At 38.8% G+C, this 12,074-nt stretch overlaps 1 protein-coding gene across 1 annotated transcript in view; it reads right to left on the bottom strand.

Annotated features, from left to right (window-relative positions):
- Positions 1-3,621: 3,621 nt before the first annotated feature.
- Positions 3,622-12,074, bottom strand: part of LOC126272118 (V-type proton ATPase subunit C) — a 67,129-nt gene continuing 58,676 nt past the window's right edge. Inside the window, exons 9-10 of the mRNA XM_049974716.1 lie at positions 5,020-5,155; positions 3,622-4,916 (exon numbers count right to left, since the gene is read on the bottom strand). Coding sequence (XP_049830673.1) covers positions 4,821-4,916; positions 5,020-5,155 — 232 coding nt within the window. The 3' untranslated portion in view covers positions 3,622-4,820. The remainder of the gene's footprint in view (positions 4,917-5,019; positions 5,156-12,074) is intronic.

The following is a 12,074-nucleotide window of genomic DNA, read 5'->3' as shown; positions in this document are numbered from 1 at the left end:
TGGGCTAGTCAGCGTCCTTGGCACCTGCTTCGGTTCCTGCCGGAGATTGGAGTCGCTGCCGGCGCATTCCTCCCTTGTCACGCACCTGTTTAGTCTTCCACCTTCATTAGGAAATGCATTTCCAAGTTTCTTCGATACAGTACTTTCTGCAACACATGTAGCAGCACGCAACATAGTGCTTTCCCATATTGTATGATTATTTGATAGTGGAACAAACATTGGTAACAGTTACTTCTGTAAAATATCTGGGAGTACATGTACGGAACGATTTGAATGGAATGATCATATAAAATTGTTGATAAGGCGGGTGCCAGGTTAAGATTCATTGGGACAGTCCTTAGAAAATGTAATCCATCAAAACACTCGTTCGACCTATACTTGAGTATTGCTCATCAGTGTGGGATCCATACCAGGTCAGGTTGACAGAGGAGATAGAGAAGATCCAAAGAAGAGTGGTGCGTTTCGTCACAGGGTTATGTGGTAAGCATGATAGCGTTACGGAGATGTTTAGGTAACTCAAGTGGTAGACTGTGCAAGAGAGGCACTCTGCATCGCAATGTATCTTGCTGTCCAGGTTTCGAGAGGGTGCATTTCTGGATGAGGTTATAGAGTATATTGCTTCCCCCTACTTATACCTCCGAGGAGATCACATATGTAAAATTAGAGAGATTAGAGTGCGTACGGAGGCTTTCCGGCAGTTGTTCTTCCCGCGAGCCGTACGCGACTGGAACTGGAACGGGAGGTAATGGCAGTGGCACGTAAAGTGCCCTGTGCCACACACCATTGGGTCGCTTGCAGAGTATAAATGTAGATGCAGAGATATACCGACGTATTTGTATGAATTGGTCGATTCCGCTGCTGTTCCTGTTGTATATTAATGACCTTGTGGACAATATGATAGCAACCTTAGACTTTTTGCAGCTAATACAAAGACCTGGGTGTAACAACTTGCATAGACTGGCAATGGCAAAAAAATGCATTTCTGAATAGAAGAAATTTGTTAACACTGAATATAGATTTAAGCATTATGAATGAAAACATACACAACTCTGCTGTAATATTGTACAGTATTTATCAGTTATTTCACAGATTTCAGCTGTTACACCATCAGGTACAAAGGTAAGTATGTAATTTATTTTTTTTAATCAAAGATTTTAAACTAGTGTGTCTACAATGTACCTCCATTTCCGGAGACGAAAAATGTTTATTTCATATTTAGGAATAAAACATAAGGGATTTGTTCCTAAATCTAACATCAACATTTTCCTTCTCTCAAAAATTGAGAGACGCTTTAGATATACAAGTTTGAAACCTCTGATCCAACAAAACTGCACCACGTACTTATCTTTGTATCTGCTGATGGTGTAAAAGCTGAAACTGGTTTGTGAAATAAGTAATAAATATTATGCCAGTGCAGTGTGTATTTTCATTCACAATGTATAAAATATTCAACCAAAAACTGACAGAACAGTCAATCAGTGCAATACATTTAAAGGTCAGGAACTCTTTTCTGAAAGTATTTGTATAGAGTGTTGCCATGTATGGAAGTTGCAGTAATCAACTGGAGATGAAGAGGCTTGCAAAAACTAGAGTTGCATGGAGAGCTGCATCAAACCAGTCATTGGACAGAAAACAACAACAACAAGAATTTGTAGGAATATGAAATGGAATTGTCACGTAGACTCAGTGGTAGGTAAAGCAAGCCGCTGATCGCAAATCATTGGTAGAATACTAGGGAGGCATTATCAACCTACTAAGGAGACTGCATAAAAAGCGTTCATGTGACCCGTCCTACAATACTGCTCCAGATCGTAGTACATAGACCAAGCAGGTCTGACCACGAATATTGAAAAGATAAAATGAAGGGCACCACGAATGGCCAAAGGTTCATTTGACCCACAGGAGAGAGTCACATAGAGGCACAAACAACTGAACTGGCAGACACTCAGATAGATGCAAACTGCCCTATCAGAACCTGCTTAGAAGTTTCTAGACGCAATTTTAAAAGTGATGAATCTAGGAGTATAGTACAACCCATGACGAATTGCTCCAATAGGGATCACGAGGACGAGATTAGTCTAATTATAGCACATATAGACGCATTCAGGCTATTACTCTTCCCATGCACCATATGTGAATGGAATGGGATAAAGCCCAAAGAACTGGTACAATGGAATGTAACCTCTGCCATGCACATGGCACTGGTCTGCAGGATATAGATGCAGATGTAGAATAAGCTTTCACATCAAAAAAGCCAAATCTTCTGTTCACCAATTTTTGCAATTTGACTAAAATTATGGTGGTGCAACAGAATCTTATCAGACAAATGCTACACATTTGGCACAAGAATGGTGATGCACTTTAAATAAGGATTTTTTTTAGTTTCATTTTACCTCATTAAAGAAATTTTCTTACATTAAAAATGCATGCAAAGATACAACAGCTAAAAATTATAGCCTTTCATAGGCATTGGTCTTGCCACAGATTCAGTCTCCAGAGATTTCGAGAACATTATGTAGACAAATTTAGTTTCCAGTGATAAGCTTACTTTGAAAACACACAAAAATTCTTAAAGAGTTCCATGTACCACTTTACAGTCCTGCAATAATTGTGTACAATAGCAACAAGTATGATGTAATTGTCTCATTTCTTTCGCTACAGAAAGAGAAGTACCAAGTGGCCTGCCCATTTCCAAGGCCTTTAGATGTGTTGCTATTTTCCTGAGGACATTTTAACTGTTTCACTGTGACATTGGAAAAGTGGATGCAAAACCCGTGTATACTGCTAGAACATATAGAGCAGAAGTTACACAAACTGGATCTACAGCCAATACTGGTGATGGAAACATGGCTTTAAAGAAACAGGATTGTGTTCCTGTCTTGACTGTGGGTGGTGGACACTAACTTTGCCACTAACCGCTTTTACATATCACCAGAATTTCTTTGGGTTATGTGAAAAAAGCTTTTTTTAATTGGTTTATTGCTAAAATCTTTTGTGACATCTCTCTTCAGTTGTCTGTTATGTAGAAATCAATGTATATTTTGAAGATGATTTACTGCATGAAATATCCACAATGTCAGATGTATTAGATTCTGAAACTTCACATCAGTGCACACTCCGCTGCAAAGCGAAAATTTCATTCTGGAAAAATTGCCCAGGCTGTGGGTAAGCCTAGTCTCTGCAATATCCTTTCTTTCAGGAGTGCTAATTCTGCAAAGTTTGCAGGAGAGCTTCTGTGAAGTTTGGAAGGTAGGAGATGAGATACTGACAGAATTGAAGCTGTGAGGACAGGGCGTGAGTTGTGCTTGGGTAGCTCAGTTGTTACAGCACTTGCCTACGAAAGGCAAAGGTCCCGAGTTCGAGTCTCGGTCCGACACACAGTTTTAATCTGCCAGGAAGTTTCATATCACTACACTCTCCACTGCAGAGTGAAAATATTCTGTATTAGATTCTGCTTGACATTCATCCTACTCATTTCAAATCACTGTGGTTACCCAAAGACAATCCTCATATTTCTTCAGTGTCATCATTTTATTGGATATATCATTAGGCACTGAGGCATTCAATATTTTAGGTAAATGCAGATGCAATTTTTTATTTAATAAAATAACACTCATAAAATATTCAGGAAATCTCTTTAATTTATTGACAACACTGGCATAGCATATTTACTTCACAACTTGGAATGTTATTTACAAATGAATGAACAGAACCACAAGTTCTTCACTGTACAATCTATGGGTAACATACCCACGGAAAGAGGGACTTCAATGATCAGAGATAAAACATTTAACTTGCAACCATATCTTACACACTTGACTTTATGGCTGTACTCTTGTGCTTACCAAAAATTTACAATAAATTAGTCCTGACCAAAACCAACAGTTATCCATGTACTGGATCCAGGCACCGGAGCACTAATGAACAGTCTAAACATCGCTTCTACAACAAGTAACAACAAAATTTAAAATATCTACAATATATTACATAAGGAGAAAGGTGCCCTACCATATAACTTCCTCCAGCACTCCACACTGAGTTGTAACACTAATCCCTCATAACTGTCAAGTTATTTTTATATACACACTTCCAATAAAAAGAATGCTCTGCATACTGCTGACTATGGGAGACACTTTTTTGTAGTTAGTAAATAAAACTGAGTGATCATATATGACAAGTTCAAGCATGTTTTAGTTTTTATTGGCAATGTGGTATGGTCTTCAATAAAATCTAGTGAACTATACAATAAATATAAACATAAGATAAAACTGTAATTAAGAGAGATGAGAAGGGTGAGGATATTATATGAAGCAGGAGTATTGAATGAGATTCCACAGATTACCATTAATAAAATGCAATTTGGAATCCAGTTCCTTTCCTTTGGGAAGTTAAAGTACTACTGTTATTTGATTATAAAATATTCCAATAACAAATAATTAACGTTTGATATCTCAAAGGCCAGGCAGATGCATGGAGAGCATTTCTTTTTTAGGTTTAAAGTGAAAAGCTTCCTGGAAGTAAAAACTTGAAGTTGTGCTACAGACAATGTACACACAGTTTCAGCTTGCTGCATTTCAGATGATTCTCTCTCATCTAACATTCAATTTATTTTAAATACTAACATTCCAGTGGAAGACTGAATGTCACTACTACAAGAATACTGGCAGCACTGTGCCATCTACACAGAAATAATGTCTGATACAATGTGGAATGTTCTGGAGAAGCTTTTACATTTAAAAAAAATGAACACATACCAACTTCCCTTATTTGCTGTACATAATACTATCCGTAATGAGTTGGCAATATTACAGAAAAGCTTTTTACACTTTAGTATCAACCATATCAACATTAATTTTGTAATAAACATATGGGTAATACTCAGCATGGCCAAACCCAAGTCCTGGTATCTCCACACTCTGCAAAAACATGAAACAAGTTTTAATTGTGGATAAATACTTCGTTTCAAGTCTCACGTACTTTTTGTGTCTAATTATTTAAAGTACCACGAAAGTTACTCACGTCATGTGCCCCCAGGCCTTGTGAAGCACTGCTGTCTAAATGCCCATACAACTGGTTTAAGAGGTCTCGTAACCTCTTGGTACTTTTTTTGTGTGGATGTAGCAGCATGGCTTGAAAGTTCACTGGCAGTCCATACCTGCACAATTAAAATTACTGTAAAACATGATGATGATGATAAGTAAGGTAGCACTTTCACTTTAGAAGAGAATCTATTTTTTACTGTGTTTAAACAATCATATTTCCGCAACTATTGGCCTTCAGCTGCGGCACTCAACTTTTTATATTCCGGCTGGTGCATATTTTTCACATACTTTAACTCTTCAGGGGCAGATTGTGTGAATTAGTGCTTCCTTCTGGAATTTTGGTGAAACTGTTTCGGACTACCTTATTTTATAGCAAGGCACACCAAAATTTGATCAAAGCAAATTTATCTTTTTCATATTGACATTTCATGTTGCACTACTTCTAAGGGGAAGACATATGAAAAAAATACACAACATGCATCCAGTCTGTACTTAAAGAATTTCTGCATTTAAGGAATACACAGTCTGAGATCCACTGATGGAGAGAGAACTATTTTACTGGCAATAGTGTACAGATCTATTCCCAAATGACTTTTCATTGTGCAGCATTGAGTGTGCTCGTTTGAAACTTCTTGGAGAATTGAAACTATGTGATAGATTTGAACTTGGAACCTTTGTCTACTGTGGGTAAGTGTTTTACAGGTTGAACTATCCAAGCTCCACCAACTTCTGCCAGTGCCTCTCTCCTACCTTCCAAACTTCACAGACGTTTTCCTGCACGCCTTGTAGGACTCACACTCCTGCAAGAAAAGATATAAAGAAGAAATGTCTTACCCACAACCTAGGCATTGTTTCTGGAAATAATTTTTGCTCTGCAGCAAAATGTGTGCCGATTTGAAACTTCCGGGATACTACGTAAAAGCCTAACACACAGTTTTAACTTACCAGTAAGTTTCAAATCAGCGCACACTCCACTGCCAAGTGACAGTTCATTCTGGAAACAATCCCCAAGACTGTGTCTAAGCAATTTCTCCATAATATACTTTTTTCTGTACTGTTGGTCTCACAAGGTGTACAGAGGAACTTCTGTAAAGTTTGAAAGATAGTAAGGATGTGCTGGCAGTAGCAGAGCTTTGAGAGTGAGTCTACGGGCAGCGTCTTTGATTCATAATCAAAACGTCTTCGGTCCCGGGTTCGATCCCCGCCACTGCCTAAATTTTGATAAATAATCACCATTGGCGGCCGAAAACTTCCGGCATAAGAAGTCAGCCTCATTCTGCCAACGGCCTTGTCAAAGAGGGCGGAGGAGCGGATAGAGGTTCAGGGCACTCTCTTGTCCTAGGGGTGGGAAATTGCCCCTAAAGGCGGAAGAATCAGCAATGATCAACGACATGAGGATGCAGAAGGCAATGGAAACCACTGCATTAAAGACATGTAACGTGTATCCACAGGACATGTGGCCTGTAGTTGAAGAAGTGTCATGATGATCTCTCCATTGGCAAAAGATTCCGGAATAGTCCCCCATTCGGATCTCCGGGAGGGGACTGCCAAGGGGGAGGTTACCATGAGAAAAAGATTGAATAATCAACGAAAGCATAATGTTCTACGAGTCGGGGCGTGGAATGTCAGAAGCTTGAACGTGGTAGGGAAGCTAGAAAATCTGAAAAGGGAAATGCAAAGGCTCAATCTAGATATAGTAGGGGTCAATGAAGTGAAGTGGAAGGAAGACAAGGATTTCTGGTCAGATGAGTATCGGTTAATATCAACAGCAGCAGAAAATGGTATAACAGGTGTAGGATTCATTATGAATAGGAAGGTAGGGCAGAGGGTCTGTTACTGTGAACAGTTCAGTGACAGAGTTGTTCTAATCAGAATCGACAGCAGACCAACACCGACAACGACAGTTCAGGTATACATGCCGACGTCGCAAGCTGAAGATGAACAGATAGAGAAAGTGTATGAGGATACTGAAAGGGTAATGCAGTATGTAAAGGGGGACGAAAATCTAATAGTCATGGGCGACTGGAATGCAGTTGTAGGGGAAGGAGTAGAAGAAAAGGTTACAGGAGAATATGGGGTTGGGACAAGGAATGAAAGAGGAGAAAGACTAATTGAGTTCTGTAACAAGTTTCAGCTAGTAATAGCAAATACCCTGTTCAAGAATCACAAGAGGAGGAGGTATACTTGGAAAAAGCCGGGAGATACGGGAAGATTTCAGTTATATTACATCATGGTCAGACAGAGATCCCGAAATCAGATACTGGATTGTAAGGCGTACCCAGGAGCAGATATAGACTCAGATCACAATATAGTAGTGATGAAGAGTAGGCTGAAGTTCAAGACATTAGTCAGGAAGAATCAATATGCAAACAAGTGGGATACGGAAGTTCTAAGGAATGACGACATACGTTTGAAGTTCTCTAACGCTATAGATACAGCAATAAGAAATAGCGCAGTAGGCAACACAGTTGAAGAGGAATGGACATCTCTAAAAAGGGCCATCACAGAAGTTGGGAAGAAAAACATAGGTACAAAGAAGGTAGCTGCGAAGAAACCATGGGTAACAGAAGAAATACTTCAGTTGATTGATGAAAGGAGGAAGTACAAACATGTTCCGGGAAAATCAGGAATACAGAAATACAAGTCGCTGAGGAATGAAATAAATAGGAAGTGCAGGGAAGCTAAGACGAAATGGCTGCAGGAAAAATGTGAAGACAACGAGAAAGATATGATTGTCGGAAGGACAGACTCAGCATACAGGAAAGACAAAACAACCTTTGGTGACATTAAAAGCAACGGTGGTAACATTAAGAGTGCAACGGGAATTCCACTGTTAAATGCAGAGGAGAGAGCAGATAGGTGGAAAGAATCCATTGAAAGCCTCTATGAGGGTGAAGATTTGTCTGATGTGATAGAAGAAGAATCAGGAGTCGATTTAGAAGAGATAGGGGATCCAGTATTAGAATCGGAATTTAAAAGAGCTTTGGAGGACTTACGGTCAAATAAGGCAGAAGGGATAGATAACATTCCATCAAAATTTCTAAAATCATTAGGGGAAGTGGCAACTAAACGACTATTCACGTTGGTGTGTAGAATATATGAGTCTGGCAACATACCATCTGACTTTCGGAAAAGCATCGTCCACACAATTCCAAAGACGCAAGAGCTGACAAGTGCGAGAATTATCGCACAATCAGCTTAACAGTTCATGCATCGAAGCTGCTTACAAGAATAATATACAGAAGAATGGAAAAGAAAATTGAAAATGCGCTAGGTGACGATCAGTTTGGCTTTAGGAAAAGTAAAGGCACGAGAGAGGCAATTCTGAAGCTACGGCTAAAGAAAAATCAAGACATGTTCATAGGATTTGTGAACCTGGAAAAAGCGTGCGACAATATAAAATGATGCAAGCTGTTCAAGATTCTGAAAAAAATAGGGGTAAGCTATAGGGAGAGACGGGTTATATACAATATGTACAACAACCAAGAAGGGCTAATAAAAGTGGACGATCAAGAACGAAGTGCTCGTATTAAGAAGGGAGTAAGACAAGGCTGTAGCCTTTCGCCCCTACTCTTCAATCTGTACATCGAGGAAGTAATGATGGAAATAAAAGAAAGGTTCAGGAGTGGAATTAACATACAAGGTGAAAGGATATCAGTGATACGATTCGCTGATGACATTGCTATCCTGAGTGAAAGTGAAGAAGAATTAAATGATCTGCTGAACGGAATGAACAGTCTAATGAGTACACAGTATGGTTTGAGAGTAAATCGCAGAAAGACGAAGGCAATGAGAAGTAGTAGAAATGAGAACAGCGAGAAACATAACATCAGGATTGATGGTCACGAAGTCAATGAAGTTAAGGAATTCTGCTACCTAGGCAGTAAAATAACCAATGACGGAGGGAGCAAGGAGGACATCAAAAGCAGACTCGCTATGGCAACAAAGGCATTTCTGGCCAAGAGAAGTCTACTAATATCAAATACCGGCCTTAATTTGAGGAAGAAATTTCTGAGGATGTACGTCTGGAGTACAGCATTGTATGGTAGTGAAACATGGACTGTGGGAAAACCGGAACAGAAGAGAATCAAAGCATTTGAGATGTGGTGCTATAGACAAATGTTGAAAATTAGGTGGACTGATAGGGTAAGGAATGAGAAGGTTCTACGCAGAATCGGAGAGGAAATGAATATGTGGAAAAAACTGATAAGGAGAAGGGATAGGATGATAGGACATCTGCTAAGACATGAGGGAATGACTTCCACAGTACTAGAGGGAGCTGTAGAGGGCAAAAACTGTAGAGGAAGACAGATTGGAATACGTCAAGCAAATAATCATATTTGGATAGCTCAGAATGCAAAGGCCTTGCCCAAAAAAGGCAAAGGTTCCAGGTCCTAGTCCAAGTCCAGTACTGGCACGCAGTTTTAATGTGTCATTAAAGAGAGATCTTTTGTGTGCTTTGTGGACAGTTAAGACAGAAAACCCAATAGAGAATGAAAGATCCTGTATCTGAAGCCAATGTGTACATTATTGTTTGAGAAATCAGTCTTTCAATCGGTTTGATACTGCTCTCCATATGTGACTACTTTATAATAATTTTTTTCATCTACCCTTACTTACTACCGGCATCCTTCGAAACCAGTTTGACATATTCTAATAGTTTTCTGCCCAAGTGTCTTTCACTTAAACTGCTTATCTCAGAATCAGTTTCACTATTCACTGAGCCCTTGGTATATATTTCATTAACTCATTTGTTCATTAATTCATTATGTTTCGGAGACCACATCCTTTCGTCTTTCCCTCTCCTTCCTGAAGAAGCAACCATCGGTTGCGAAAGCTAGTAATTCTGTGTTTGTGTGTTTTGTTCATGTGCCTGTCTGCCGGCGCTTTCCCGCTTGGTAAGTCTTGGAATCTTTGTTTTTAATAGATCATTTATGTATATAGAGAACAAGAGCGGTCCATCTCATTTCCCTGCGACACGCTCAACAATACCCTTCTCTCTATGAACATTTGTTGTCAGGGACAACGTACTGGGTTTTATTACTTATGAAGTCTTCGAGCCACTTACATCTGAGAATCTATTCCATATGCTCATACCGTCATTAACAGTCTGCAGTGGGGCACTTTTTCAAACATCCTCTGGAGAGTACTGTGTCAAACACCTTCTGGAAACCTAGGAATATGGAATCTGGCTGTTTCCCTTCATCCCTGGTTCTCAGGATATCATGTAAGGATAGATCAAGCTGAGTGTGCTGAATTGTGGACAGAAGCTTTTTCATCTTCAGGAAATTTATTGTATTCACATTCAGAATATGTTATACAATTCTGGCACTATCCAATGTTAAGAAATTAGTCTGGGATTTTGTGGGTCCATTCTTTAATAGTTCATATATAAGTAGTCACCTGCAGTTTTTTGCCATTGCTTGGGACTTTGCAAAGGGTGAGAAATTTGTGATAAACACTAGTTCAGAAAGTGTCAACGCCAAAGATTCCATCTGGACCTGGCCTTGCCAAGGTAGACATCTATTTATTTATGTAACATTTCCTTGATTAAAGTGGTCTCCTTGAAAGAAAATTACTTACATCTGTAAGTACCACGGTATGTTTACAATTCGTTAACATTGGATATGCTGTTTTACAATGAACACTCCTAGTTGCCTTGACCTCACAGAACACTTCCACCATCGAATTTAAATATTCAGATGATTTGCAGGAGCAGTTACAAATGGCATGGTTTTACTTTTATTTTAAATTGTTTAGGATTCACAATTTCTTCCTTTATGTTAGATGTGAGCCTGTGGAATACATTTGCACTATAGTACACAACTCCACTCTGAGCCCAACACAAAGTTTACCTGAAATTTGGTTTTGTGTCCTGCACTGTGTATATGTACACCAGAGTTCAGGTAAAACTGTTTTTTTACTGTCAGTAACAAAAACCATCAAAAGCAAATGTATGAGTAAGTGAGTGCAAAAATTCCAAGAGCCTTAAAAATACCTCTGCAAGAAGTGCAGTTACCTGCTTCACAGAACATTCTTACAGCTTACTTCTTTTGAATGAATACTTTTCTTTAGGTGCACTGCCCCATCAGATAACACCATAAGCAACTGTGTGGAAATACACAAGTGAAGTCAACACTTGTCCTTAAGTCAATACAATGAGAAGACTTCTAAGGGTGAAACATACTGAACTAAGCCCCTTTGCCAGTTTGTCTAAATGTTGCTCTCATTTTAGTTCATTACCTAACTAAACTCCTAAGAAAGTATAACATAGTGTTTCACTTACTGTATGATCATTAAAGTTTATTTCCTCTGCTAGCAGGTCATTTTTGCTTTTTGAAATATTATGAGTATTTGTGAGATTAGGGTGAAAAGTTGTGCAATTAACCAATTGTATAGAGATAATTAGAAATAAAATCTTAACTGGCCAGTATGTAGACAGATAAATTAATTTTTTATATTTTTTTAAAAGCTGTATATAAGTATTCAATGTTTGGTTCTGTTAACACCATTTCAAACTGCAATGTTGGTCAGGAATTTGATACATGGAACTCACTAATTGTTCAGTTACCACATGAGCTGTCCCTGCTAAGATTAAGTTTAGGACCTTGATAAGAAATCCTGTTTCATCAACAAGCTTAGCCTTTGAACTGCTGCTTAAAGTCACTGGATGATCATCTGTGTATATTAAGGACAAGAGTGCATCCAGCGTTAATCGTTGTGATCCCACGTGTTATGTCCCCCCTTTTTCTGAGGTTAGTGGAATGGTCTGAAAGTGGTTACATAATATACCAACAGGATCATTTTTGTTATTTAGTTCTGCTAGCACTTAACTTATGAGGCATTTCATTGCTTTGTCTGTGGAGAAAGATTTACAAAAGCCAAACAAATGCAATTAACAATTTTTGTTCAGAAAAATAAGTGACTATTCTAACATAGGCCTGTCTCTTCTTGATTTGCTCCAGATATGGCAAATGCAAATTCCGAGAGATACAGTATTAATTCTTTATGCACTAATTCACTGTTCAATGT

This window comes from Schistocerca gregaria, chromosome 5 (genome assembly GCF_023897955.1).
Source record: "Schistocerca gregaria isolate iqSchGreg1 chromosome 5, iqSchGreg1.2, whole genome shotgun sequence".
In the NCBI taxonomy this organism is placed as follows: Eukaryota; Metazoa; Arthropoda; class Insecta; order Orthoptera; family Acrididae; genus Schistocerca; species Schistocerca gregaria.
This window is presented reverse-complemented; position numbering and strand designations above follow the sequence as displayed.